The sequence below is a fragment of the Dryobates pubescens genome, chromosome 20, assembly GCF_014839835.1.
Source record: "Dryobates pubescens isolate bDryPub1 chromosome 20, bDryPub1.pri, whole genome shotgun sequence".
Classification (NCBI taxonomy): domain Eukaryota; kingdom Metazoa; phylum Chordata; class Aves; order Piciformes; family Picidae; genus Dryobates; species Dryobates pubescens.
This window is the reverse complement of record NC_071631.1, coordinates 14,495,326-14,521,200: the sequence shown is the minus strand read 5'-3', so window position 1 is coordinate 14,521,200 and position 25,875 is coordinate 14,495,326. Positions and strand designations below refer to the sequence as shown.

The window sequence follows — 25,875 nt, the reverse complement described above, 5'->3', positions numbered from 1 at the left end:
TGTGATGCTGTCGGTCCCTCCCCAGGTGCTCCTGCTGGCAGGGGCTGCTCATCCTCATGGTGCTGCTCCCACCCTGCTCCCTGGAGTGGGGCTGGGAGTCACTGGTGCTGCTGGGAACCCTGACGTCGGGGATGTGCCTCGGCAGGGCCTGGCGGGCAGCCACCCGTGCACATGGACATTCCTCACATAGCTCCGGCGAGTGCCCGGGCAGGCTGCACAGTGCTTCCTGGCAGCCTGCGAGCCACAGCCCCAGAGAGCAGCACCAAAATAGTCACTGGGACCATACCGTGCCTGCAGCCTGAGAGGGCACATTTGCCATCCCTCTGCTCTGGGGTGATTCCTAAGGGAAGCCTTTTCCCAATGGATGGGCTTCCCCAGGAGGGAGTATGGTGCAGGATGCCCAGAGTGGTGCCCATAGCACAGGACTGGAAGTGCTGCAGTGGCTGTGAAGCACAGGGTGCCTGGGCTTCCTTCTTGCTGCCTGGGACTCTGGGGATGTTGCAAGGGGCTGGAACTCACAGGAGTTTCCCCCACACCCCCCCAGACAGAGTTTCCCTCCAGCTAGCTGGAGCTGTAGGTTTATTCCCATGCCTGGTTCTCATGGATGGTGCCTCCATAGAAGGCAAGAGTAGGGGGCCAGGTGCTGCCAGCCAGGGGCGAGGATGCCCCAGGTGGAAACCCTCTCCCTCCTCCTCCTCTTCCTCTGACATCTGCTCTGTGCCAGGGTGGGTCTGGCATGAGGGTCTGCACAGGACAGTCCTCATGGTTCAGGATAAGAACTTCTACCTCTGTGCTGTGCAGTGAGCAGGACCTCAGCCTCCCTGCTTAACCCTCAATCCCTGCACTCGCAACAAAAGCACCACAAACCTTTTTCTAACCCTGCATCCCTTGATGCCCGGTTCCTCTGCATTCCCCTCCCAAAACTGACCTAGGGGGCAGGAGTATTGCAGAGGCAGGGCTGCATTTGGTGCCGTGCCACAGGCCAGCCTTGGCCAGCAACTCCCCTCCTCTGTGCCCAGGGCAATGAGCCATGTGCTGCAGTCCAGGGACATCTGTGGCTGCAGCACGTGCCAGAAGCAGGTCCCGTCCCCACAGCGGTTTGTGGCTCGGCCAGTGGAGGGAGGTCGCAGGGCTCGGATGTACCTGAGCGCTGGAGCAGCGCTTACGCATGCCGGGCTGTGAGTCACCCCGGAGGGATCACCCCGGCAGGGAGAGCAGGCTCCAGGAAACAGGCGCTTACGTGGTGTAAACACTATCCCAACTTCATAGTGAGGGCAGCGGCTGCAGAGGGACATGCGTCATGCCGGGGCTGGGGGGGTGGGGTGGGGGTTCGGCCCAAGCAGCCTCAGAGATGCAAGGGAGAAAAACAAACCAGATTTTTTTTTTTTTTCATTAAAAAATAGTGCTCTTTATTATAAATTATGGAAACATTTCCTTTTCTGAATATAAATATAAATATGTGCAAAGTTTCATCTTGAGTTTTGGTTTGGTTGAATTTTCAAGCATGGTTTTTGCTCAGCCCTCAAGGCTGGAGGTGAAGATGGAATCTTTATAAAAGACAGTGATTCACGTTGGCCTGTAAACATCCCTTTGGTTAAAAAAAAATGAAGTAAAAGAAAAAAAAGCCAGAAAAACCCCAACTGCTTCTCTGGGCACACGCAGAAAAGCACTTGTGAGACGACACGCTCCAAAGAATCCTCCTGCCACGCTCCTGGGGGAAATTGGTGTCCCCACAGAGCAGGGTCTGCAGGGAGCAGCTGGGCAGATGTGGGCTGTGACGCTCGGGAGTAACGGTCTGGTGGCAGCAGCAAGTCCTGGAGTGCTCCTTGCAGATGAGGTCGTGCAGGATTCTCAGTGGTGTCAGGACACGTTCTTTCCCCTCCAGCTTCATGGCACGTCACCGGGACTGTTATCGGTGCAGCGTCACCAAATGATGTGCAGCAACCCAAACCATGGGGCAGGGATAAGATTAAGGCTTAGTCCCCTGGAAAATGGCAGCTAGGGGAAAAAGGCAGCAACCTCCAAGTCTGGGGCCTGGTGTGAAAGGAGCTTCCACCCACAGGGAGGCAGCAAGAGGTAACATACAGTATGGGCAAAAAACACTTTCCCCTTAAAACGGAGGAAAAGTGATCAGGCACTCACTGGGCTCCAGTGCTTTCCGTGCTTGGGTGGCAGGAGAGGGCTCTTGCCAAGACACCCCAGGTATGATCTCACCACAGCAGTCGGGATGTGGCTGCCAGGGTGCATGTTCCCCTGTGCTGTGGGTGCCATCCTGTCTGCCTGAGCTCACGGATGCTTTGTCAACAGCATCTCCCTGGTTGTGATGGGGAGGCCTTTGCACTGGGCACACTGTAACATCCACAGTCCAACCGGAGCAGCCTCCTCCTTCCCAGTGGAGAGAGGCTGTCGCACTTCCTCGGGGTTGCCCCCCAGCACCAAAGGCACCAGGCTGTGCTCGCCACAGCACTGGGTCCACAGTGGCTCACCCCAGTCCCTCTCCTTTCCGTCCTGGAGGGAGAGGCTTGGCATGCCCTGCGAGTCCCCACACTGGTGAGGTATTGTGCCTGTCCCCTGCTCTTGTGCTTGTAGCGTGTAACTTTGCTCCACTGGCCCCTTAGAGAGGGGCATCATACTGGTCCAGGAACTCCTTGATGGGAGCTGGCAGCTGAGTCATCTTCTCATAGGAGTCCAGGTGCCCATTGACAGTCTTGCGGCAGAGGTGCTGCAGGGTGGAGACGCTGGAGGAGAGCGGGCGGCTCAGCACCAAGGGGATCTTCTCACCGCCCGAGTAGATGTAGTAGGTGCGTTTGGGGTGCAGGGTCCCTCCTGGCTGCTCGGGGACAGGCGCGGGTGGCATGTAGTGATGTACCAGCTTGAGCACGCAGTCGAAGCGGGGCACAGGCTGGCTGCTGCGAGGGTCGCTCTGCAGGGAGAAGCTGCCACCCTCGCACTGGATGCGCAGGTTCTTGGTGCCTGACTCTGTCTTGACGCTGAGAGTGAAGAAATGCCGCTGGTCCGAGCTGTCCCTGATGAGGAAGGTGCCTGCGGGCTCGGTGCTCAGCAGCAGGTTGGCCTCACCGCCAGTCACCGTGCTCCAGTAGAACCCACTCTCCTGCAGCTTGCGCACGGTGTTCACCACCAGCTGGTACTCGCTCTTGGAGCTGAACGTCTTGAGGCGCAGGCTGGTGTCGAGGGGGCGGCTCATCCCGGTGGCGGGGAACTTGCTGTGGGTGACCATGGCGCAGGGAGCCAGCTTTGCGTGCCCGGGGTGCTGCTGCGGGACCAGCCGCTGCTACACCATCACCTGCGGCAGAGATGGCCGTTAGCACCGGCATCCCCGCGCCTCGCTCGCTGCTCACTTCCCGGGAGCACCGGAATTCCCAGCCCTCGCCGAATGTCCTCCTGGGGCACCGGCAGCTGCTATCGCCCTCCCCCGCCAGGCGCCGGCATCCCCCGACCCCAGCCATCCCCTTGTCGAGGGGCATCGGCTCCGCCCGACCCCGGCTACCTCATTTCTCGGGGAGGCACTGGGAACCCCGGCCATTGCCCTCTCGGGGCACGGGCATCTCCGGCTATCAGCCTCTTCAGGGTACAAAGCACCCCCCCGGTACTTGGTTACTGCTCGCCCAGGGGCACGGAGATGCCCGTTTACCTCACTCCCTGGGGGGCATCGGTATTACCAGTTCTCTACTATCGCCCCCCTCGGGGGCACCGGCATTCCCGGTGTGGGGCTATCTGTCCCCGTGGGACACCGCGGTCCCCGCCTCCATACTCCCGGATCCCGTCCCACGGCGGGCAGTTACTGTACCTGGAGCGCGGGTGCCGGGGCCGGTCTCGGCAGTGGCGGTGAAAGCCGGTGCGTGGCAGCGGGCGGCGGCAAAGCTGCCGAGGCCGCCCGGGGAGGCCTCTTATAGCGGGCGCAGAGCCCGCCCTCGGGTTCCTGGAACTGCGCGGCTTCTTGTAACGCTGCCGGCGCCCTCCCGCCGCCCCGCCCGGCCCGGCCCGCCTCGGCGTGCCGCCAGCCGCCGCCGGCCCATTCCGGGCAGCGCAGCCGCCCTCCCCCCCCCCATCCCCCTCGCTCCCCGGCACGATCTTTCCTTCTAAGAAGAGAGTCCCGGGTTCTGCCTCCCCCCGCGCCTTCTCCTCCCTTCCCGAGCCCGGCCGCGGGGACAACCCCGGGACCCCCCCGCCCCGGGACACCCTCGTCGAGGGGGAATCTTGCCCGTGGGCATGACAGGGGTGCGGCCTGCCCCGGGGATGCTTATGCCCCAGGAGGGCACTGCGAAGTGCCTTCGCCTCTGCTGGGAAGGTTATCTGGACCCCGACCTAACAGAAGTGTGGATTTGGATCTTGTTGGCAGGGTACACCGGAGGGTGTGTGTGTGTGTGGGGGGGGGGGTGTGCCGCCATGCAGTGGGGCAGCGGAGCCAGCAGCCCCACGTTGCCAGCTTTTGTTTCAAGTACAATGTGCCCAGGCTGCCTCTGGCCCCGAATGCGCTTTCCGAGAGACCTGGGGTGATGAAACTCCCTCCCACCCCGCCCTCCACATATCGGGACAATAAGGGGCGAGTCATCTCCCAAGGCTGTGCCTGGGGGGCTCCCAGAGATCAACAGTGGCCGAACTACCCCCGCCTGCAGACCCACTTCAAGGGGGCTGTGACCCACGAGGGACAATGGCGGCGCCGGTAGCTCCGATGGTGCCTCTGGTCAGTAGCTGGGACCAGCGCTGGCTCCGGGAGCTCTGGGGTTGCCCTGTGCAGTTGGTGCTTTGGCACTCGGCGTGGCAGAGCAGGGGCCGAGATGTCCGTCTGTGGGCCGGTGGGGAAGCTGCTGCGAGGCCGTGAAGCCGAGGGTCCCCGTCCCCTGGCTGGGTCCTCCCGGGGGTGGACGGCAGAGTCTACCCCGAGAGAGGTTCTTCGTCCCTTTGCTCTGGCTCACTCGGGTCTGGAAGCCCCCAGGAGGGGAGCATGTGGGCCAACCTAGCAGAGTGGGCGGCGAGCAGAGCTCAGGGGGGACCGGAGCCCCCTTGCCCACCTCGTTTCTCTGCATTTTCGTTTGGCCATTGTCAGTTTCGACCTGGAAAACAAGCCAGACTTTGTCAGGGATTTTATTTTAAATAGTTTAATTTGCCCTGGAGGAGCTGCCGCGGCCGCCGCTGCCTCTGCCAGTCAGGAATAAACACCAGAGGAGCAGTTCTGGGAAGTGAGGCTGCGGTGAACCAGCTGGTCTGCAATGCAAACGAGCTCTGGAGCGCTGCCGGGGGCGGGAGTGGCGAAACGGGGGCCGGGCCGGGCTGGGCTTCCCGCAGCCGAGGCTGGGCGGCCGGAACGTGGCTCTGGCGGGCACAGCGGAGGCACCCGCACACCGCCCCGTCAGGGCTCCGCTTCGCCCTGCCCGGTGTGGCAAGCTACGGGGACACGGCGTGGACCAGCAGTTCCCTCCATGACCATACACTAAGCTCATCCCGGGGACGTGCCAGGGCGGGCGTAGAGGCGGCATGCGGCGGGCGGGAGCGTCCCCGGGGCCGGGCTCTCCAAGAAGGATTTTGGGGGACAATGGCTCTGGGAGACCTGGGAGGGCTGAAAGCCAGGACGGCGACCAAGTTCCCGGGGCTCGGGTGTAAAGCCGTCCGGGGGGGGAGGGGGGGAGCGGGGAAGTCCCCGGGCAGGCGCCGCCGGACAACGAGCCCGTACTGAGCCGCTTCCCAAGCTCCTCCGGACCATTCCCGTTGGGAGCGGTCTCTCCATACCGCCACGACGCGGGGGACCGAGCGGCGGGAGCAGCCGGCCGGCCCGGAAGCGGAAGGACGGTCCTGCCGCGTCGCCATGGCAGCGGCCGGAAGCGGAAGGTGCGCGGGCTGATGGCGGCGGCGGCGGGGGGCACGGCGCTGTGGCGGAGGCTCTCGGCCTGGCTGCCTCGGGGCCGCCTCGGGCTGGCCGCGCTGCTTGGCCGCCTTTCCGACCGCCTGTCCCGTGGCCGCGACCGCCGCGCCCGCAGGTAAGGAGCTGCGCCGAGACGGCCCTGGTCCCTCCCGAGCTTCGCCCGGTGTGGCGGGCGAGCGGCTCCGCTCCTGTGGCTGGGCTGTGCGTTACCTGGGTGGGGAGCGCGCTGACTCCCGGTCGTCGCTTCCCCTCTCTGGACGCGGCGCTGCCCTGGGATTCTGCCCCGTGCGTGCTCTGCTCGACCCTTTAAAAACGCTGCGGAGGTGCGGGGAGTGACGGCCCTGCCGGTACCGGACTCCGTCTCCCGCAGGCGGGGCGGCTCGGGTCTGATGTTTCAACAGTGAATCAACTACCGAAGGGCTGATTAGGGTTAAGTTTAGGCTTGGGACGAGTTCTGCTCTCAGCTTGCTGCCCCTAGGACGAGCTGCACTTGTTTTCCTCCTTCATTTATTTTCCCTAAACGATGTTACTAATTAATTACTCATTGCGGCCTTTCAATACTTAAAGGGGTCTACAAGGAAGATGGAGACAGACTTTAGCGGGGTCTGTTGGGACAGAACAAGAGATGATGATTTGAAACTAAGAGAGAGATTTAGACTAGATACAAGGAAGAAGTACTTTATGCTGAGGGTGGTGAGACACTGGCCCAGGTTGCTCAGAGAAGTGGTAGATTCCCCAACCCTGGAAGCATTCAGGGTCAGGTTGTCTGGGGCTTTGAGCAACCTGATCTACTTGAAGATGTCCCTGCTCACTGGAAGGGGTTGGACTGCAGGGGGGTGACTTTTAAAGGTCCCTCCCAAACCATTCCATGACTGCCTTAGCCGTCATTAGTACTGGTCAGCCTCCAGACTGATCCTGCCTGGAGTTCAGGTGTTCAGCACAACCCACCTGGGCTGGAGGTTGTGGAAGGTGAGATCCCCCTGCTCCCCACTGGAAAAGATGTGAGAACAGGCCTCAACCCTGTCTGTGCTGGGGCTGGATGTGATATGGGGGAGGTGAGGGGGGAAGAGGGCTGCTCTGCCCAGCTGCTGTCTCCATTGTGCTGGAGCAATTGAATTATCAAACTGTACAGAGTGTGTTTTTGTTGTCATTTTAAATGTGTCTGAGTTGGCTGCTGTGGGAAGGAGTGAGCCTTCCTGTCCTGATGTCTTGGCTGTGTGGTGAGCGGGATCTAGGAGTTGGTGTCTGAAAATGGCCCAGAGCCTCCCTTTCCTTTGTCCTTCCCCAGAGACAGCAGGGATGAAGAAGCTGTGGGGAGGCAGATCTGCCCTTGCTGCTAGGCTGGCTGTGTACTGTGCTGAAGGGAACGTGAAGCTGCAGATTGGTTCCTCCTGTCAGTCCTTTAGCTTGGCTCCCCTGAACAACTTCTCCTCTTCTTGCCCGTGCCACTGCCCCACAGCCTTAGTTTTGCTGCTGTTGCTTTTTTTGGCCTCTGGGACCTGGAGTGCAGTTCCTGCTGAAACCAAACCAGTAAAGAAGCAGAGGTGATTGTTTTTCTGTGGAACTCATGTTCTTGGGTCAGAAGCAATCAAACAAAATGCTTCCAAGGAATCTTTAGAAATAGGTCCTATCTTCCAGCTTTTGGGCACCACTTTGCACTGTACTTGGTAAGAGAGGCCTGGGAGGATTCTGTTCTGGTTTGGTTACTGTGATGCCTGATACAATCTTCTGTATGAGGCAAGCTTTTAAGGGTGGTGTGTCTCATGTCACGACACATCTCCGCTCGGCTTTCCCCTGGACAGCAAATGGGCTGCAGTCGTTCTTGCTGATGTCTCAGAGCCCTGTGTTAGCCCTTGTTCTGCCCTGTGTTCTGGTTAGGCCAAGGAAATTCTTTTCAGACTTCTCTTTTGGTTTCAGCAGTGGGTTTTTTTTTTTTAGCACAGATAAATTACTAGACTGAGCCCTGGAAAGAGACAACCAGATTCAAGGGCAGCTGGCTTGTAGATCCCCTATGCGGTGACGTACGCGTGGGTGAAAGGACGGCGCCAGATCCTGCAGTTTCGTTTCACCTCTGGCTCTGCAGATGAGGTTTTACAGTGAATTAGAGTTGTTTCAGCTCCACCATGAGTTTGTGTACCAAACCCACAGTTTTTAAAAATAGAGCATACACACACACACACAAAAATCCCTCGTTCATATTTAAGGTCAACTTCTAATGCAGAAAAGATTTGAAGTGGTTTCTTTTAGTTCTGTTTTCTCTTTCTGATTAACTTGATGATGTAGAGTACATGGGAAGGGCTCCCCCCCAGCCCTGTTTTCTGGTTCCCTGAAAGCTGATTTGTCAAAGTATGGAGTTTTGATGATTTCTTCATAACGTTGTGTGGTTTCTGACTGTTGGGTGCTTACACTTGGAAGGGTTTTGTGGTCCTTGGGCAGCTGCTTGAGCTGTGGGTAGAAGTTGCTGCTTCAGTTGCTGAGCCATTGTTAGTGTTGGCTAGGGCAAAATACTGATTTGTTGGATCGCTGTAAAAACCTTAAGCTCTCTAAATAAATCCTAAAATTTCAGTATGGGATTAAAGTATTAAGCAGTGTAGGTGTACTATGAATTGTGTAGGCAGTAAAAAACCCAGAGTGTCAATACATGTACAGAGTTAAGGAGGTTCAAAGCAAATGGTTCTGGTGCCACAGATGGATTTTTCTCCCTCAAAAATGCTGAGAAAGGGTTGATTGAAGAAGCCTGGTCAGTCCATAAACCACATATTTGGCCACATGGAGTCAGGATGCAGTTTAACTGGCAGTTTTTGTGCTCTTTGCCAGAAAATGGCTTCTTGGAATCATATTTCTAGAAGATGGTTTCTCAGCTGCTTCTGGAAGTATGTAGTGGCTTCTGGAAGTATAACTGGCCAGGACTGACCAATGAAGGAAGCAGGAAAAGATTTATCTCCTCTCACTGATAAACTGTTATCATAAAATGAGTAAAATTTGCCACTGTTGCATCAGTGGGAATAATTCCAGACAACATCATTTGTAATCTGCAGGGCTTGGTTGTAGCCCTGGGCTTTGTTACTGCTCTGCAAGTCGTGCCTTTTGTGGTGTTTAAAGAGTATTTTTGGATGCTGGTTTGAACTGATGCAGCCTGGTCTGTCTTGTTCTGCTTGCCATCCTCCTTGGCAGTAATTGGCAGTGACTCTCTGCTCCCCATTTATGGTCTGTGGCTTGAGACATGGGTTGAGCACAGGTCCTGCAAAGACTGACCAGAATGTTCTTGGAAACCAGTATTTCTGGTATTTCTTTTCTGCTTTGATTGATGTGTGTGTGTGTGTGTGTATATTATACTATGGAATGTTTCCATTGTGTTTAGCAGTCTGTGCTGGTCATTGGTACAGCTTCTGGGTGTTGATTCCGAGCCTGGCCAACATGATCTGTTGGAGCACCTCTCCTGTGAGGACAGACTGAGGGAGTTTGGGCTATTCAGTCTAGAGAAGAGAAGGCTCCGAGGAGACCTTATTGTGGCCTTCCAGTATCTTAAGTGGGCCTACAAAAAAGCTGGGGAGGGACTTTTTAGGGTGTGAGGTAGTGATAGGACTGCAGGGGGAATGGAGCAAAAAGAGAAATGGGTAGATTCAGATTGGATGTTAGGAAGAAAATCTTCACCATGAAGGTGGCGAGACACTGGAACAGGTTGCCCGGGGAGGGTGGTGGAAGCTTCATCCCTGGAGGTTTTTAGGGCCAGGCTGGATATGGCTCTGAGCCTGATCTAGTGTGAGGTGTCCCTGCCCATGGCAGGGGGGTTGGAACTTCATGATCCTTCAGGTCCCTTCCAACCCTAACAATTCTATGATTCTAAATCCACCATCCTAGGAATTCTTTCACAGTTTGACTCGGGTTTCTGTTGCCATGAATAGTCTGTGACGAACTAGTGGATTTTCCAGGAAATGCAACTGCAAACTGTGGTTTCTGTGTAAGGGTGTTCAGAAAGCTTGTGAAGATCCAGTGTTTTATCATGAAGCAAAGGAGTGAAATCATCTTCCTGGAATCTGTGGTCATTTGGGCTTTGGATTGTGGTAAAACCTACAAGTTCCTTGTAACAAATTCTGGTAAAGGACATAATCAGATTTTTCTTGGTATGTGGTGATGGCAAAATGCATCAGGATGGTCACAAGCTAGTGGTTGTCTCCTGGCCCCAGGGATCTGGTGTTCCTTCAGGCATTGGTTCTGCCCTGGTAGCAAATGACTTCTGTGAGTGGGATTTGAGACCAGAACATTTTCTGTCAGGTTTGGGGGTGTAGTTCAGTCCCTTGCTCATCAATTCCTGGATCTCATGGGAGTTGCTGCTGCTAATTGTGCTGAAATGTGGTTTTGTCATGTGGACAAACTCCTACCAGGGGTTCTGGTATGACTTGATGAATTTGCATGAAGCATCCAGAGAAGAAAAGATCCATTTGTGTCTTGCCACTCCTATAAGCATGACTGTTAGCAGTAAGTTGATTTCTTCCCGAAGGAATTAAATTTTATCTGAAATGGCTTTTTAAGGAATGAGTTCCCTGCTGTTTCTTTGAGATTTGTAGAAGTTCTGACCTTCTTGAAGTACTTGTGCAGACTGTGAGTGCCACCTCTGTAGGGGGCCACTCGATGTTTCTCAGCTGTGGTGCTTGGCTCCTGCCCGTTGAAACACTCCTGATCCTTTGCTGTATTTTGTGGTGCTGTGACTTCACTGCTTTGTCTGGGATGTGCACTCAGGCACTATGTGTGTTGTAGACCTTGTTTTGGATACATTTGAGGGCCTGAGCCATTTTTTTCTGTTTTGTTAGGGAACTTCTAGAGCAGTGTGATGTGGAAAAGGTCTTTACCTGAAATAGGAACAGCTGATCTTTAGCCCTGCTGGGAACTAAGCTGGACATGAAAGTGGCAAAGCTCATGTGTGTGTGATAAAGCCAGTTCAGAAGTGACTGGTTACAGTTATAGCTGGTACCACAGTGGCACCACCAGACAGCTGATCTGGGGGAGTTTGGAGGGTTCATGTTCTCAGTTCCTTCAGCTTCCTGCCTGTTTCCTCTTCTGTTCTGATGACAGGGTAGTTTCCCCTCTCCCCAGCCAGCTAGGAGAAGGAGCTGATGTGATGGTCTGTTCTCCTACCTTTTGTCTGTGATTTTCTATTTCTAGATTTGGCTTTGGTGGTTTTTCTTGGATTACAGAAGACAAGGGAATTACTGCCTTTGTGGATGCTTGCAACGTGGTGGCCCTGGTGGCAGCTCTTTCTTTACCTACTTGGAAGCTGTTTGTGGGAAGCAGAGACTCCACTATAAGGAATTTCTCCATCTTGCTTTTCACAGATCATCATGGCTGCTCCTAGCCCCATTGCTCACACCTCCTGTCCCTGTGATCACAGCCCCACCTTGTTCGCTCTGTCCAGAAGGAGCACACAGGTTCCAGTGGATCAGGAACCTGGTGCCAGAGTTTGGGATCTCCAGCTCGCACGTCAAGGTGCTTTCATGCCCAGCTGAATTCTATGAACTCTTGAAGGTGAGTTGTGGGTTCCAGCTTGTGGGAGTGGTTTTGGGGGTCTGGCAGCTGCTGTGGTTATAGAGAATCACAGACAAATTGTTAGAAAGGAGCACCTGCAGGTTACCAGTCCAGCCTTCTACTTGAAGGAGGGTTGCCGTCAAGACTAGATCAGATCAGCCTCAGAAAGTGGCTGAGGATGGAGGTTCTGCCTCTGGGTGAACAGTTCCAGTGCTGTGCCATCTTTGTAGTTTGCATTTTTTTCTGGTGCCAGACCTGAACTTTCCAAAGCCTTTTGGCTGCTGCTTAACTGTAACTATCAAGGAGAGTTTGGGTCCATCCCCTTTGTAACTGCTCTTGAAGCAGATGCAGTAGATCAGCCCTCTTGGCCACTCTCTTTGCAACGTGAATCACACACAACTCCTGCAGTCCAAAGGCCCTTACAGTGTGACTCCTGTCCTATGGCATTTCTTGGGCAAGCAGGGGGGCAGAGGTGAGAATTTCTTTGTTTGGCTCTGTCCTTGAGTCCTTCTACAATGTGTGTTCAAAGCAAGTTCCAGTACTTCTGAAACATGATCTTAGATCACCATGGTAGCTGTTGGGGAACAGGGCAGCAGCCTCCACCCTGCAGCATTGGTGAGGGGCACAGGGGAAGGGAACAGAGCTCTGATCTCCAGGTTCTAGCTAGTTCACAGGATGGGATACAAAAAGATTAAAGCAGTTGCAGAATTAAAGCTGAGGTTGCCAGTACTGACACAATCCCCATGCTGCAGTTGCTGCGTGGGAACTGCTCTTGTATGTCATAGCTTTAGCTGCAGGGAATGTGTTCCTCAGTGTTCCAGAAAGCATTGGTTTCTTCCTTGATTTTTGGCTGCAGCAATGCTGCTGATGTGTTTTACATCTTTGCTGACAGTGTATCATCCTTGAGCAACACTGACAGTGCTATGGTTTAGCCAAAGTGATTGTCCTCAGGGGAAGCCAAGCTCTCCTGCGGTCTGTATCTTTGCCTCCCAAGTGATCAGAGGCCAAAGGGTGACACTGAAGTTATTTTCTGCTACCCCTAGGTGCAGATAAAGACAGCCAAGCAGCGAGTGGTGATGGCTTCACTGTACCTGGGAACGGGGCTCCTCGAACAGGAGCTGGTGAGTGTGAAAAAGGTTTGGGAAGGGGAGAAAGTGAATGCAGAAAGGAAATGCCTGCCTTTGCATTAAGCTTCCTGTTCCTGCAAGTGCAGGAGGGATCTGTGAGGTGCAGTTTGTGAGCTTGTAATGTCATTAAACCTTTCATACAGGGATTCACTTTACATGTGTTTTCCACTCTCCTTGAGAGCGCTCTCCTGGTTCCTGGCTGCATTTGTGTACGTGCACGTGAGGTGGGGAGGAAATTGGAAGGGAGGTGCTTGGAGTTTCTGTTTCAAGCCTGGTGCAGAGCTGTGGAAATACTGAACCTTTTAATGGGATAATGAGCCTGGCTCTGTCAGGCTCCTAGAGGTTACTGGCATGATGTTCAAAGGGTTCTTGCAGAAGATCATGTGGGACCATGAGTAACTTTTATTTTGCTGGTGTTTTCCTTGAACACAGTTGAAGTTGTGCGTGGGTAGTGCTGGGTTGTGTCCTCCAAGTACAGTAGGCTGAGGCAGTATTAGCTCTCTGCATTTAAGACAGAGGTCATGTTTGCTTCATGTTGTTAGTCTTTCCTGTCTCCTGTTCTTCCCTCTGGACACACAAGCCTTACCCCAGACCTTCAGGGCAGAGCCTGACTGTGGCCAGATTCTTACGTTAAAAGGCAAATTCCACAGTGGGGTGAAGGTGTACAGGGACCAGCACAGGGTTTTGTGCCTGGCTTTGTCTGGGCTTGCACACAAGATTTGAATTCTCCTGTGACAAACAGCCTTGTAGTTAAGGAATAAAACTGCCTCCTACTGAGGTTTCCCTTTGGTAGTGCAAATCTGTGTTTTGGGAATGGTGTTGGGACTTTGCTAGAATGAATTGCTCTTCAGAGGCTTGAAGGAGGTGTGCATGGAAAATTGAAGTCCTTTCATGTATTACTTTGAGCTGACAGAGTGGGATGCTGGGCTGACAGATGCAAAGTCTAAACCAGCAGCATTCTGCGTGAGTAGGAACGACTCTTAGAGGGGTGTGGAAGCTTTCATAGCCACCGTCCTCCTGGCTGCTGAACGCTTTCCTTTATCAAGCTTCATTTGCTCTCTGTAATGAGTAGAGAAATCTCTCTCTGCAGGTGGATTGCTTGGAAGAAACACTAGAGAAATCCCTGCAAGCCAAAGAATCCTCTAACCTCAGAGTTTCCATTCTCCTTGACTACACCAGGGGATCTCGGGGTAGGTGTTAAAATGCTTGCTTTCTTTTGAGGCTCATTTGACAGCTAGGCTGTGTAAACTGGTTTTGTCTCGACCAATTGGACTTCCTTGCTTAAACAATACCCCTTTTAAAACTGGACTTTTGTATACCAGTACTTACTCCCAGATCCTTAGGCTGAATACTTTTTCTTCTGCAAAGAGGTGGTAGGAGCAAGAAGGACCAAACCCTGCTCTGTGCAACTTGCATTTTCCTTTTAAAGGAAAACAGTGTTGGAAGTAGCAGCACTTGATCAGGAACCTTTTGGTGCCTTTTTTTGTATCTCCAGTGTGAGGTGTGGCATGATTAAGGAGCTTGAGTCGAGTCAGACTTGCTCAGTGACTATTCCCAGCACCCATTCAGGTAACAGCTTACACTTCTGGGTGTCAGTTTCAATACTCAGGTAGTGCAAATGAAAGTGATTGAAAAAGAAAAGGAAGAGGGTAAGGTGTTAAGCGCCTGCAGATGAGCTGGGTGCCGTCTCTGTCACCACCCTCTAGCTGGGGAGCCCTGGTGTCTTGCTGTGTTTTATCCTGTGTGTGAACTCCCTGCTTGTCTCCCAGGCAGGAAGAATTCTCGAACGATGCTGATCCCTTTGCTGCAGCGATTTCCCGAGCAAGTCCGCGTGTCCCTCTTCCACACTCCAAACTTGCGTGGGCTTCTCAGGCTCCTCATTCCAGAACGTTTTAATGAGACCATTGGACTGCAGCACATCAAGGTCTATCTCTTTGATGATAATGTCATCCTCAGTGGGTGAGTCCTCCCTCTTCAGGTCCTTGCATGGTTCCTGTAGCTAGGGTGTGCTTGCTGCCAGGGTGTCTGAAGTTTGTTAGTCTTTCTGTAGTGATCGTATTGACGCTCCTCTGAGATGGAAGAGCAACCACAGCTTTTCCATGTGAGATTCTCATGTGAAAGAGAGTCTTTCTCAAAAGGATAAACCAAAAGATTTCTCAAGATTCCAAGGGCAATGGCCAGTCTGTATTTTATTCCAGTTACCTGCAGAGTGAGAGGTGTAGCCTAGGCCCGGACCGTCCGTCTGCACTCTGTTCTGGAACACGACTCTTCTTTTTCTCTCCTAGTGCAAACCTGAGTGATTTGTACTTCACCAATCGTCAGGATCGCTATGTTCTCCTGCAGGACTCTCCTGAGATTGCAGACTTCTTCACAGAGCTAGTGGATGCGATTGGAGATGTGTCTCTGCAACTACAGCGAGATGATACAGTCCAGATGATGGAGGGGATGGAACACCCATACCAAGGTAGGAGGGAGCTGTGTTATCTGGGTGGATGACACAATCCAGAAGACTTGAACTCCATCCATTTGTGAATTGTCTGACCATTGTCTGTAGACCATGGGGTGTCTTGTTTCTGTGCCATCCATTATTAAAATCAGGATTTCTTGAGTTTGGAGTCTGGGTTTGTCAGTGTTCCTTGCACAGTGGCTGTCACCAGCTAATCTGCAGAGTGTGCAAAGGCTCCAGGTTCCTCTGCAACAGTCTCATTGCTGCTTCATGGCACAGCTGTGCATGACCTTAAACAAGAGCTTAAATTCCTTGAGAGTTTCTTTCTGTTTCTGATATTAATCTCTAGCTGACTGTGTGTACATATTCTGAAAGTTTCATGAATGTAGAGCTATTTTTGGTAATTAATAATTTGTAGTCTGGTCTGTTCTGGAAGCCAAATGAATATTGGATTAGGAAGACTGAAAACAAACATTCAAGTGAGCAGAGCGAGGCATCTGTCAGGCTGATTGCATCATAAGTTTTTGTCCTGGCCTTGTTCACTGCTGTGTGATGTGAGCTTAGAGTGTGGGCAGTAATTTATTTTCTGTGTCCAAGTTCATTCTTGGTTACCAGTTCAGCTTTGCTATGGTCTTTTCCTTCCTCAACAGATTTTTCAAGTTACTGCTAGTTATGTTTCTTATCTTTTTTTTCTTCTGTAATGGAGCTTTGCTAACCTTAAAACATCCATTTTTGAGACTTAGGGGAGAGAGTTGTGTGGTCTTTGTCTTAGCCCCTTCTTACTGGTGTCCTGGCAGTAGTTTTTCCTGCTATGTAGTAGGTGATGTGTAGCTCTGCACCTTTTAAGTCTCAAGCATGATCTCTTGTGGCTTTCCTGCAGGAGACAAGACGACTTACTGTGAGATAGCAAATCGAAGGGTCATGGAGGTGATCAACTCTGCCAGGACACGACAAGAGCTCCTTCACGCAAAGACTTTCCACAGCAGCCAGCAAGGCAGCTCCTTGATATCCCAACAAGGCTCTCAAGCATCAGGGGGTCTGAAACCAGAACCCGACACCTGGATCTATCCCTTAATCCAGATGAAACCTTTTGGGATTCAAATAGATGAGATGGTCACAGAGACACTGCTGACAGAGGCTGAGCGGGACGCCAGGATATACCTCACCACCGGCTACTTCAACCTGACTCAAGCGTACATGGACCTCATTCTGGGCACCAGGGCCGAGTATCGCATCCTGCTGGCCTCACCGGAGGTGAACGGCTTCTTTGGTGCCAAAGGGGTGGCAGGTGCCATCCCTGCTGCCTACGTTTACATCGAGCGCCAGTTTTACAGTGAGGTCTGCTACCTCCACCAGCAGGAGAGGGTCCAGCTGCAGGAGTACTCCAGGGCTGGGTGGACCTTCCATGCCAAAGGTAAGAGGGCTTGTTCAGAAGGCGCTGAGGACTTGTGCGTGTTTGGATTGCACAACTAAGGAGCTGGCTGGGTGCTGAGCCTGGGCTTAGCCTCCAAAACACTCATCCAAGGTTCCAGTATCTTGCTTGCATAAACCCCTGAGGTTTGGATCACTCAGAGAACAGCCACGCAAAGTCATGCCTTGCCTCTGGATTTCTGATTTGAATACAGCCCCAGAGATTACACAAGGATTGGCCCTGTGGTGACAGTAAGGCACTGCCCTGATGTGAAACGTGATGTGAAAGAAAAGGAAGCATCTGGGTGTGTTTATTATGATCACAGCAACAGTTGTGATGCAGTTTCTCCTATCCCTCCTGTCGGTTTCAGAAGCCATGGCTGTGCTGGGGTCGTCTGGGCAGGATCTGTGGTGGCAGCAGGGAGGGAGCTTGCTAGAGGTGGCTCCTTAGTGGTCTGCGACACAGCAGGTCTTGCTGGGGATGACGTAGGGCTTGAGGAATTTGTACCATCTTCTGTTTGTGGCATACAGGAAAGCACAGGGTGGTGAATAACTGCACTCATGTGTCTTGTGGGAGCTGGAGGCAGCTGGAGGGGAAGTTGCTGAGAAATGAGCATTGCTTAACAAATGCAGTTAATAACAAACAAAAATAATAAATACTGCCACCATGATCTTCTGTAGCTGACCCCCAGATTCTTTCATGCTTGAGAGGTTGTGTGCAGCTTGCACAGCTCAGTGGCACCTTGACCAAAGCATGAAAATTTTCCCCTGACTGCTTGTTGCTGGTTGTGTCTCTAATTTTTCCTTCCAGAAAATCCAGTCCTTGACTCATGTTCTCTTGCTTCAAAGACAGGAGTAAGTATTTGAATGCTCAGTAGTAGGTTCTAGTAATGCAAATAGCTGTGGAGGTCTACTTAACTGTTCTTAATTGAGGGTGGTTATTATTATTTTAAAACTGATTTAGCAATCCACTGCATGTGACACTATTGAGGTTCTTGCAGTCTTCTCACATGGAGAGGTGACCAGTGAAACCCCTCACAAAATGACTTGGTCTCATGGTCAGGCCTTTGGCCAAGCTGTACCATGTTTGCTGTGTTCCACAGCATCTTCTGTCCCTCTGATCCTCTGGGAGCAGAGCTGTGCAGCGTGTCACTTCCTATGATGGCTCATGGTCCCCCAGGACAGCTCTGTTACTGGAAACAGTGCCCTATCTGGCACTAATCAACACACAGGTTTCCCCAGTGCCCTGCAGCATCTGAGGGGCATTTCCTGCACATATCTCATCTGGATGCAGCCTCCTGGCTCTGGCCAGTTCCTGTTCCAGAGTTCACCTGTTGTTTTTGTAAGAAGACTGGCTGTTAATGATTATGGGAGTGCCTCTATCAGCCCTGCTTCCCACTGGGCTGCCAGAAGAAGGGTCAGGGGTGACAGGGAGAGAAAGCTGCTGAGTAGGTGTTCTCTTGATGAAAGAAGCAACACAAGAGTTACTAGGCTGCCTCTCTGTCGAAACTACGGTTGAGTGTTGTGCTGCTGCTGCAGTGAGACCAGTAACTCCAGAGCAGTAAAACTCTTATCTCAGTCCAGGGCAGCCTGGAGGAGGTGCTGCCTGGCTGGGAAGTCCTGTGTGGCCTGTCTTCCAGGAAGCACATGCTCAAGTGTTCCATGGTTTGCAGGTTCCCCCTCTTGCTAAGCAGTGCTGGTTCCAAGTGGGATTTGTGGTTTGGCATGGATTGAGCTTGGAAGGCATGGGCAGCCAGTCCCTTCCTGGGCCAGCTGTGCCTTCTCCTGGAAGTGCTGTATGATGTTTTCTTTTGGAGAGGGATACAGGACTCAAGTCTTGTTCAGCAGCTCCTGTGCTTGGCAGGAGGGACAGTTGGAGATGTTTGCTGCCTTGTTTCCGTTTCCTCTTCAGAGTGCTGGAAGGATGAGCCTCAGCTCCCTTCTCTGGCACATTCTGCCCTTTGGCATAAGCTTGATTCATCAGCTTCCTCCTGCAGGAGTCATGCAGTGTATGAAAGAGAGGACAGGGCAGAGGAGGAAACCCTGGAGACAGATGAAGGGCAGTTGTAGAGTCTGGCTCCTGGAAGAGGACGTGAGGTCCCTAGCAGCAAATAGTGCCCCTTAATGCTTCCTTCTTGGGCTAAGGCAAAGGACATCCTTTTAGTTTCCTGTTGGATCAAGCTGTGGTTGCTATTCTGTAAACTCTTACAGCTCCACTTAAAACACGTTGTATCCTCATGCACAGCTTCCCATGCTGCATTCCCACCAGGGTTACCACTGCCCTTGGGTTCACAAGTCCTTGCAGAGAGAGAGGCTCTCCTGGGTGTCACACCATGAAGCAGGCTTCACCTGCAGCCCTGCACATCTATCTGCTGCTGCCCTTCTGGCTGTGATGCTGTGAGTGACGCAGGTATATCCTTTAGGATTGGGGTTCCTTCTTCTGCCAGGGTGACAGTGCCAGGCAGGTGGCTGTTTGCTCCCAGATAAAGCTGCTGTTGAATGGTGGCTGGGAAATGGCGCTTCCCCTTTCTGGGAAGGTGAGTCACTGTTTGAAGCAGATCCTGCCAGGTGGCCATAAAGCCAGAGACACTCTAAAGGCTTTGGGGCTGCCATGTGACTGCTTTGAAAGAGTGAGGAACATGACAAGCAGAGCTCTGGCCTGCTGTTGGGAGCCTTGTGCCACGGCACCACCCTGCCCCGGCAGCCATCCTCTTGGGTGGCAGAACTTGCCAAATTTCTGCACCGCTTGGGTGCTTTTTGTGGCTCACACAGCCCACTCTGTTGGCACTTCTGCCGTGCTGCGGGTGGGCTGAGCCTGTGGAGCAGCCAGTTGTGCCACTGAGGGATGGATACTGCCCCCCCTGAGCCAGGGGGTGACTGAAAGTGGCAGGAAAGCTGCTGAGTGTGTGTGATGTGGGGGCGGGGAGGAGGTTACAGGAACCAGCGGTGAATCGGCAGCTTCTTACTCAAGGCGTTCTTGGAACTGCTCTGGGGCTGAGTTAGGAAACCTGCTTCTATTTTAAGGACTAGGTGGTTTTTACGTGATGGTTTCTTTGTTGTAGTCTTGAGTGGCTTGCTGGAGGGATAATTCATCTCTCAGGGACCTACCAGGGCTGTTCTGAGTGCTTCTGATGGGCCAAGTGGAGAGGAAACACTTCTTGGGTCCATTTATACACAGAGAATGGCTGGATAGACTCCCCTTGGCAGCAGTCCTGACTCTCCTCTGCATCTCTAGTTGCTCTTTCCTGCTGTACTGTGATGGTGTGCTGGACAATAGATGGTATCCTGGCTTCTGTCACACTTGCCCTGGTTGTTGCACTGGCAAAGTTGTGTGTGAACTGCAGTGGGGAGTGCACTTGGGAGTCTTGTGTCCTGGCAAACCTTCATTTCATCCTGGGGTATCTCCCCAGGAGACGAGTGGGTGTAGCAACTTGCACTTCTCTTACCAGTCTGTTTCATGTGAATTCACCTGCCAGAGCAGGGAGGTGTCATTTCATGTCACCCTCTTGTGTAGTCTCAGGAAGGGGTTAGTCACTGGGCACTGTGCTGCTTCCAGCTCTGGAGCTGACTGTCTGGGCCTGGCTTGTTTGCCCTCTGCTCTGGTGCTTGGTGTAGGTTTTCCTTTATTGAAAATCTATTGGTCTGTCCTCAGTGTTTCTCAGGTACACCATGGTGCAGAACAGCCACTAACTTAACAGCTTTGAAGGCCCACCCAGGCACATTCCTGTGTGATCTGCTTCAGGTGATCCTGCTCTGTCAAGGGGCTTGGACTTGATGATCTTCAGAGCTCCCTTCCAACCCCTACAACTCCGTGATTCTGTGATCTGTGAGCAGCTTGCTTTGTGTCCTGATCTTTTGTAGTCCCTGCAGTCTGACACATTTGATTCATTCTGAGTGAAGCCTTTTGTTGGGCATTTCATTGCCTCCATGGTATCCCTCCTCTCCTGTCTTTCCTGCAGGCCTCTGGCTGTACCTGGCAGGCAGTGACCTTCCCTGCCTCACCCTCATTGGCTCCCCAAATTTCGGCTATCGATCAGTTCATCGGGACTTGGAGGCCCAGGTTGCGATAGTGACTGAAAATCAAGCTCTGCAGCGGGAGCTGCACCGGGTAAGTGACTGACTGCAGGGGGGAGCAGGGCTGCCGTGCGCCCCGGCCACGCAGGGAATGCTGAGGACACAGCTGCAATGAAAACCTGCAGCTACAATAATTCAAGACCTTCTGGAGTGCAGGAAGGCTCAGGGAGCTGTCAGTTAAGTGACTATTGATGAGATGCCTGCTGCAAGCGCCTGGTTCTGGGAAGCGCAGGCCGTGACGGGAAGGAACTTGTCCCCAGTGAACTCCAGCGTCGGGAGAGCTCAGGTGCTGCGTGTGGAGAGACAGTGCTCACAGCTCCCTGCTCCCTCTCTGCTGCTCTCCCCTGCTCCCTGAGCACACAGCATGTCCTTGGCCCTATTCCCCAGCGTTTAGGCATGGCCAGGATCACACCATGCTCTGGGATAATGAGATCAGGCCTATGGAATTGCTGACCTTGGACTTCTGGAGGATTTTGCTTCTCAGGCATTTGGGAAATCCTTTGTAGGAATCTAAACACCAATCAGTCAGCTTCTGGGTGGCTTCCCGTAGGCTGCAGAGGATCTTAGTGGAGCTTCTCCAAGAGGGGGATTCCTGGGCTGGTTGGATTGCCCATGAGGTTCTATGCCATGTTATTATTCAAGATCCTGTGATGATATTGTATAATCTTGAGACAAACATTTTTCAGTGGTTTAATGTTCAGGGCTTTTTTTAAAATTAGGCAGCTTGGACTGCTCAGCACTTTTCCTGCTTCTCTGAATCCTGTTTGGTTCTCCAGCTGTCTTGCTGCAGGAACTCACAGTGTCCCAAGTAATTTTTGATGTCTGCTCCGATACAAAGCAAGCTAGTTTGTTGGGGATCTCAAAAATGTTCTGTTGAGCTGAGTCCTGGCATAAGCAGGCAGAGCTGCCTTCAAGATCAATGGGAATTGCCTTGTTGCATCAGGGCTCTTCCACAGGATGAGTCACAGTACATCTAATCAAAAACAATTCTATTACTGGAAGAGTTGCCTGAATATTTCAATTCATGTCTTGCCTCTACTTGTTTCTAATGGAAGGAGAGAATCAATGGAAATATGACAAAAGAATTTTCTCACACAGTGCTGCAGTGGTCACATTGAAAGGGCTTTAAACCATCCCCATTTGCTGGAAGCTGATTGTGAGATTGGCTGTTTGTTTACTGTTCTGGGACCTTTGTTTAGCAGGTTTAGTACATTACTGGTACGTTGCCATGAAATCACTTTGCTGAGGTACCATTCAGAGCCATTGTAGAAATGTGTGATGAGATTTGGGAAGAAATGTGAGTGCTCTGGGTACCTCTGGGTGCTCCACAGAGGGAACTGAACTCCACAGAACCGGTCTTGTTTCCAGCAATCAGGTGACCTCTCTGTATCAGATGATCACTGTGCAGAATCTTCATAGCTGGGCTGACTACAGCTCTTAGAGCATTTGGGCTTTCTAAAATTAGACTGGTTGGGCACACAAATGTCTCCCTTCTGTTGTCAGTTTACCTTTTTGGTGTTACTTTCCAGTGCTTGGTTCCTCCTTCCCCGTGTTCCACCCTGTGTGTAAACAGCACAGAGTATTTTCTGTTGTTTGTGATAGCTTAGCTAATGAGAAAAAGATGATGGACAGACTCAGAGTAGCTGATCTGCTCCTTGTTTGCCTGCAAATCTAGAGACCTGACTGGCCTTGATAAGAAAAACCTCTTTTACCTTTGATCAAACAGCTGCTTTTATGTGTTATCATCATGTGTGTTATCATCATGATGGTTCATTTCCTCCAGCAGCAGTGTGCACTCACTGGAGAAGCCTAAGTGTTTCTGGTAATTTAGTTGAAATCATGACTGCATATTCATTTGAAAACGCTGTGTCTAGAAAGAGCTGCCTCAGTCAGTCTCTTGAGATTATGGTAAGGTTTCCTTTTCTGGCAATTACAGCAAGGAATTGAGGCTTCTTCTGAAACTGAAGCTTAACTCTCGCTCAGCTGTGGGGCACAGAAGGCAAAAGACCTTCAACCTTTGCTCTTTGTAGAGTTTAAATTGCTAATTCTCAAGGCTGAGTTACTGAACATGCTGATAGCCATTAAAGGTGGAGTGCTGTGGCTGGTGGGTGTGAAGGACAGATCCTGTGCCACCTCCTTGCTGCTATAGTTGGTCTGGAGTTGCACGGCATGAAATCAAAGTCTTAGGTCAAGGGCTTGTGGCAGAAATGGTGCATTGTTTTAGCAGGTCCATGGCCAATTTTATAGAATAGAATAGAATAAACCAGGTTGGAAGAGACCTTCAAGATCATCGTGTCCAACCTATCATCCAACACCACCCAATCAACTAAACCATGCAACCAAGTGCCCTATCCAGTCTCCTCCTGAACACCTCCAGTGATGGTGACCCCACCACCTCCTCAGGCAGCCCATTCCAATGGGCAATCGCTCTCTCTGTGTAGAACTTCCTCCTAACCTCCAGCCTAAACCTCCCCTGGCGCAGCTTGAGAAGGAGCCAGGGAGCAGCATAGTTTCCCTCTGTTCCAGGAGGAGGCGGTTAGAGATCTTTTCAGCCGTTTGGATCCCCGCAAGTCCATGGGACCAGACGGGATCCATCCTAGGGTGCTGAGAGAGCTGGCAGATGAGCTGGCCAAGGAGCTTGCATTTCTGAAAGGCTATTTTAGAGTTTATCCCTTAGAGATTTACTGGGGTGATGTCTCTTTCCCTCCACAGGAGCAGGAGCAGCTTTACCTCTGCTCAGGTGTGGTCTCACCATCAACATTCGAGCAGCCAAACCGATACGTGAAGCTGTGGGTGAAGCTGGTAACGCCTCTGATCAAGAATTTCTTTTGAAAGAAGAAAAGCTGCTGCTTTGGGTGAGTTTTCTGCCATTCTTCTGGGGGGTTTGTCTAGCACTGACTGTAGTTAGTAAATAGAGTGTTCTTTGTTGTGTGGAAGAGATGGATGATGGCAACATGGGTGATGTGAGTCAGAAACAGGCATCTCTCTCCTTCTGAAGTACTTGACACTGACTGGAATTCTTGCTCAGGGTCTGTATTTGGTTTCCTCTGCTAGGATTTCTGGCAGGTCAGTAGAGGAGACACATACAAGGGTATTTCCCATGAATAGAACTGAAACTTCCATTTTGGAAATGTCCCTTTCAGGGTTTTGTGGAGAAGGGCTGTGCTTCCTTTTATCATGACCAGCTGATAGAAAATGTTGGAGTATTTAAATTGCTTTTAATCTTTTTACCTGGTCAGTGCTTTGCTTTAACCTTGTAGATGTTGGTTACCAGGGACAGCTGGTTATGCTGTTTTGCTTCCTCCAGTGTCCTGGATTTGCCTTGCAGTTTGACTGCCCAGTAACTGGAGCCCCTCTGAGCTTCATGGAATCTCTCTCAGGTTTTTCCTGCGCACACAGCCCATGCAGTTGGCACTCACATGTGTGCCCTTGATGCTGGGTGTTCACACTTAAGTTTTATTTACAGAAACATGGCCTCCATCTCTGGGGCTGTGTACCTGGCTCCTTCATGCTATGACGTGTTACAAGTGTCTTCCATGAATTGTGGAGTGGGCATGAGAGGACTTTAGGTGCTCAGGTGATTTGGGGATGTTAACTGCTGAAAGTGTGAGATTCAAACTGTAACACAGGTCCTGCAGAGAAGCTGATGGAGAAGCCAGATAAAGAGGTGTTGAGTGCAGGTTTGGGCTGCTTTGTGAGAGTCACTGGTGGAGTATATGCAGTGTGTTCTGCTCTCAGATTGCCAACAAAAAGAGTTTCAGCCTTCTCAGGCATCAGAAACCTAAGTGTGAAGCTTTATAGTAATTTATTCTAAATGCTTCTGCTTTGTAAAGGAAGAAGCAGCTCTGCTTGCCTCCCTTCGTGCCTTCTTTTACCACTAGCTGTGAGGGAAGTTGTATGCAACTGTATTTTAGAATTAACTCTTGCTAAAGGGACAGACATCAATTTCTGCAAGGTGGCCACAGCAGTTCTAATCACCCTAATAGGTGTAACTGCTGATGCAAATTGTTTGGTGGGAAAGAATCAGAATTGTGGAATGGTTTGGGTTGGAAGAAACCTTCAAGATCACCGACTTCCCACCCCCCTGCCATGGGCAGGGGCACCTTCCACTAGGTCAGGTCCCTCAAGGCCCCATCCAAGAAAAGAGCAGAGGATGTTCTGTGACCTAGAAATGGAAAGAAACATACTCAGAGGTTTATCTCTTTGCAGCTGGACTTCCTTTGTGTTGGTGAGCTGGGCCAAATGTGTGCCTTCCTCCTCCTGGCTGGTCTGAGCAGATCCCTGCGTCCACTCAGGAATGCTGTGCACATGGCTGGATGAGTTTCTGCTCACAGTTAGCTCTGAGCCATCAGACAAATATGTGTGGAAAGAGAGAGAGCTGTGAGAAGGGAAGGAATCCGGATAGCTGCATGCAGTTGTTCTGTCTGGCTTCCTTTGGTGGTCTGGCTCCCAACCAGCACTTTATCAGAAACCACCAACTGAAACCAGCATTCATCATGAAAAATGCCATGTGGCCTAAGAGCAGTCTGCACACGACAGCAGTTCCAGCACTGTTTTTATTGATACTTCTGCTAAAGTAATTCTGGGACAATCAACCTTGGGTTAAGTGACACAACTTGGAGTGTTTTTTCCTTTGCAAGTTAAAAGCATTTGCTGTTTTTCACGGGCCCTGAAGGTTTTATATCTGTAAGAGCAGAGCGACGCCAGCCAGGACCCACTTAGCAGCTTTTTCTTTTGTCTTTAGGTTGAAGGTCCAGACGTAGGTGGGCCCTCGCATCCGTGTCTTGTAGACAGGACATTCATAGACGTTCTTGGTGTCCAGCCTGTCAGCAGGGATGGCTCTGATGAAGATCACTGGCATCATGGGCGTCAGCTCCTTCAGCTGAGCGTCGGCGATCGCTCCGGAGGGGATGTCCCAGCGTGCACCTGCGGCGGTAGCAGATTGTCAGGGTACCAGCTACCAGCTTTGTCTCTTGGAGGGGTTGTTTTCACAACTACTGATGGGTGGGAAGGAGCTGCTGTAGCAGGATGGAGCGTGAACACTGGGTGGCTATGGCTTGGTGGTCATGGGGCTGATATCTTCTCATCTCACTGTGATTCCTGAATGCGTTTTTGCCTTACCGTGTGTGGGATGTCTCAATAAACTGTCCCCACTCATCCCTTCAGCTTGGGTTTGCATGGAAGCTGCAGAGTTGGAGGTAGAACCTGGCTGTGGTGGGACTATGCTAAGCTGTCCTGTGTGGTCTGTGCACCCTGTGCTGCTCTGCCATCTCCTTCCCCCTCCTTGTTTAGCAGCAGCTATTTTAGGTTCTGGGTTTCCTGGGTTGCCTTACTTGCACGTCACATAGGAGTGTAGTACATTTATTCCCTAGAACCCTGAACCTCAGCCCAGTTCTCAGGTTGGGGATCTGCAA

The 25,875-nt window shown here is 51.9% G+C and overlaps 4 protein-coding genes across 4 annotated transcripts in view; 1 reads left to right on the top strand and 3 right to left on the bottom strand.

The window, feature by feature from the left end:
• Positions 1 to 1,408: 1,408 nt before the first annotated feature.
• Positions 1,409 to 3,892, bottom strand: SOCS3 (suppressor of cytokine signaling 3). The gene is made up of 2 exons (XM_054170614.1): positions 3,809 to 3,892; positions 1,409 to 3,304 (listed from the first exon to the last, which is right to left on the bottom strand). Exon 2 carries the CDS (start codon positions 3,236 to 3,238, stop codon positions 2,615 to 2,617), a length of 624 nt encoding a protein of 207 aa, XP_054026589.1. The 5' UTR covers positions 3,239 to 3,304; positions 3,809 to 3,892; the 3' UTR covers positions 1,409 to 2,614.
• A 1,967-nt stretch (positions 3,893 to 5,859) lies between these two features.
• On the top strand, positions 5,860 to 25,321 carry PGS1 (phosphatidylglycerophosphate synthase 1). Its single transcript, XM_054170388.1, has 10 exons — positions 5,860 to 5,996; positions 11,215 to 11,404; positions 12,448 to 12,525; positions 13,622 to 13,721; positions 14,301 to 14,490; positions 14,817 to 14,995; positions 15,858 to 16,391; positions 20,347 to 20,495; positions 23,174 to 23,316; positions 25,206 to 25,321. The coding sequence occupies exons 1-9, from the start codon at positions 5,860 to 5,862 to the stop codon at positions 23,291 to 23,293; spliced, it is 1,677 nt and encodes a 558-aa protein (XP_054026363.1). The 3' UTR covers positions 23,294 to 23,316; positions 25,206 to 25,321.
• The window catches only part of USP36 (ubiquitin specific peptidase 36), a 74,414-nt gene continuing 68,867 nt past the window's right edge, over positions 20,329 to 25,875 (bottom strand). Inside the window, exon 21 of the mRNA XM_054170384.1 lies at positions 20,329 to 20,342. The gene's annotated coding sequence lies outside the window, so the exon portion shown is untranslated. The remainder of the gene's footprint in view (positions 20,343 to 25,875) is intronic.
• Positions 25,093 to 25,875, bottom strand: part of DNAH17 (dynein axonemal heavy chain 17) — a 38,619-nt gene continuing 37,836 nt past the window's right edge. The window contains exon 80 of the mRNA XM_054170382.1: positions 25,093 to 25,387. Coding sequence (XP_054026357.1) covers positions 25,140 to 25,387 — 248 coding nt within the window. The 3' untranslated portion in view covers positions 25,093 to 25,139. The remainder of the gene's footprint in view (positions 25,388 to 25,875) is intronic.

What these genes read in the sequence shown, in the direction of transcription:
- PGS1 (XM_054170388.1), top strand. Translation starts at nt 5,860, where the DNA reads ATGGCGGCGGCGGCGGGGGGCACGGCGCTGTGGCGGAGGCTCTCGGCC. An exon ending in CTACACCAGGGGATCTCGGG is followed by an intron (nt 13,722 to 14,300) that starts GTAGGTGTTAAA and finishes CTTGTCTCCCAG; the next exon opens with GCAGGAAGAATTCTCGAACG. An exon ending in GTGGACCTTCCATGCCAAAG is followed by an intron (nt 16,392 to 20,346) that starts GTAAGAGGGCTT and finishes TCTTTCCTGCAG; the next exon opens with GCCTCTGGCTGTACCTGGCA.
- SOCS3 (XM_054170614.1), bottom strand. Translation starts at nt 3,238, where the DNA reads ATGGTCACCCACAGCAAGTTCCCCGCCACCGGGATGAGCCGCCCCCTC.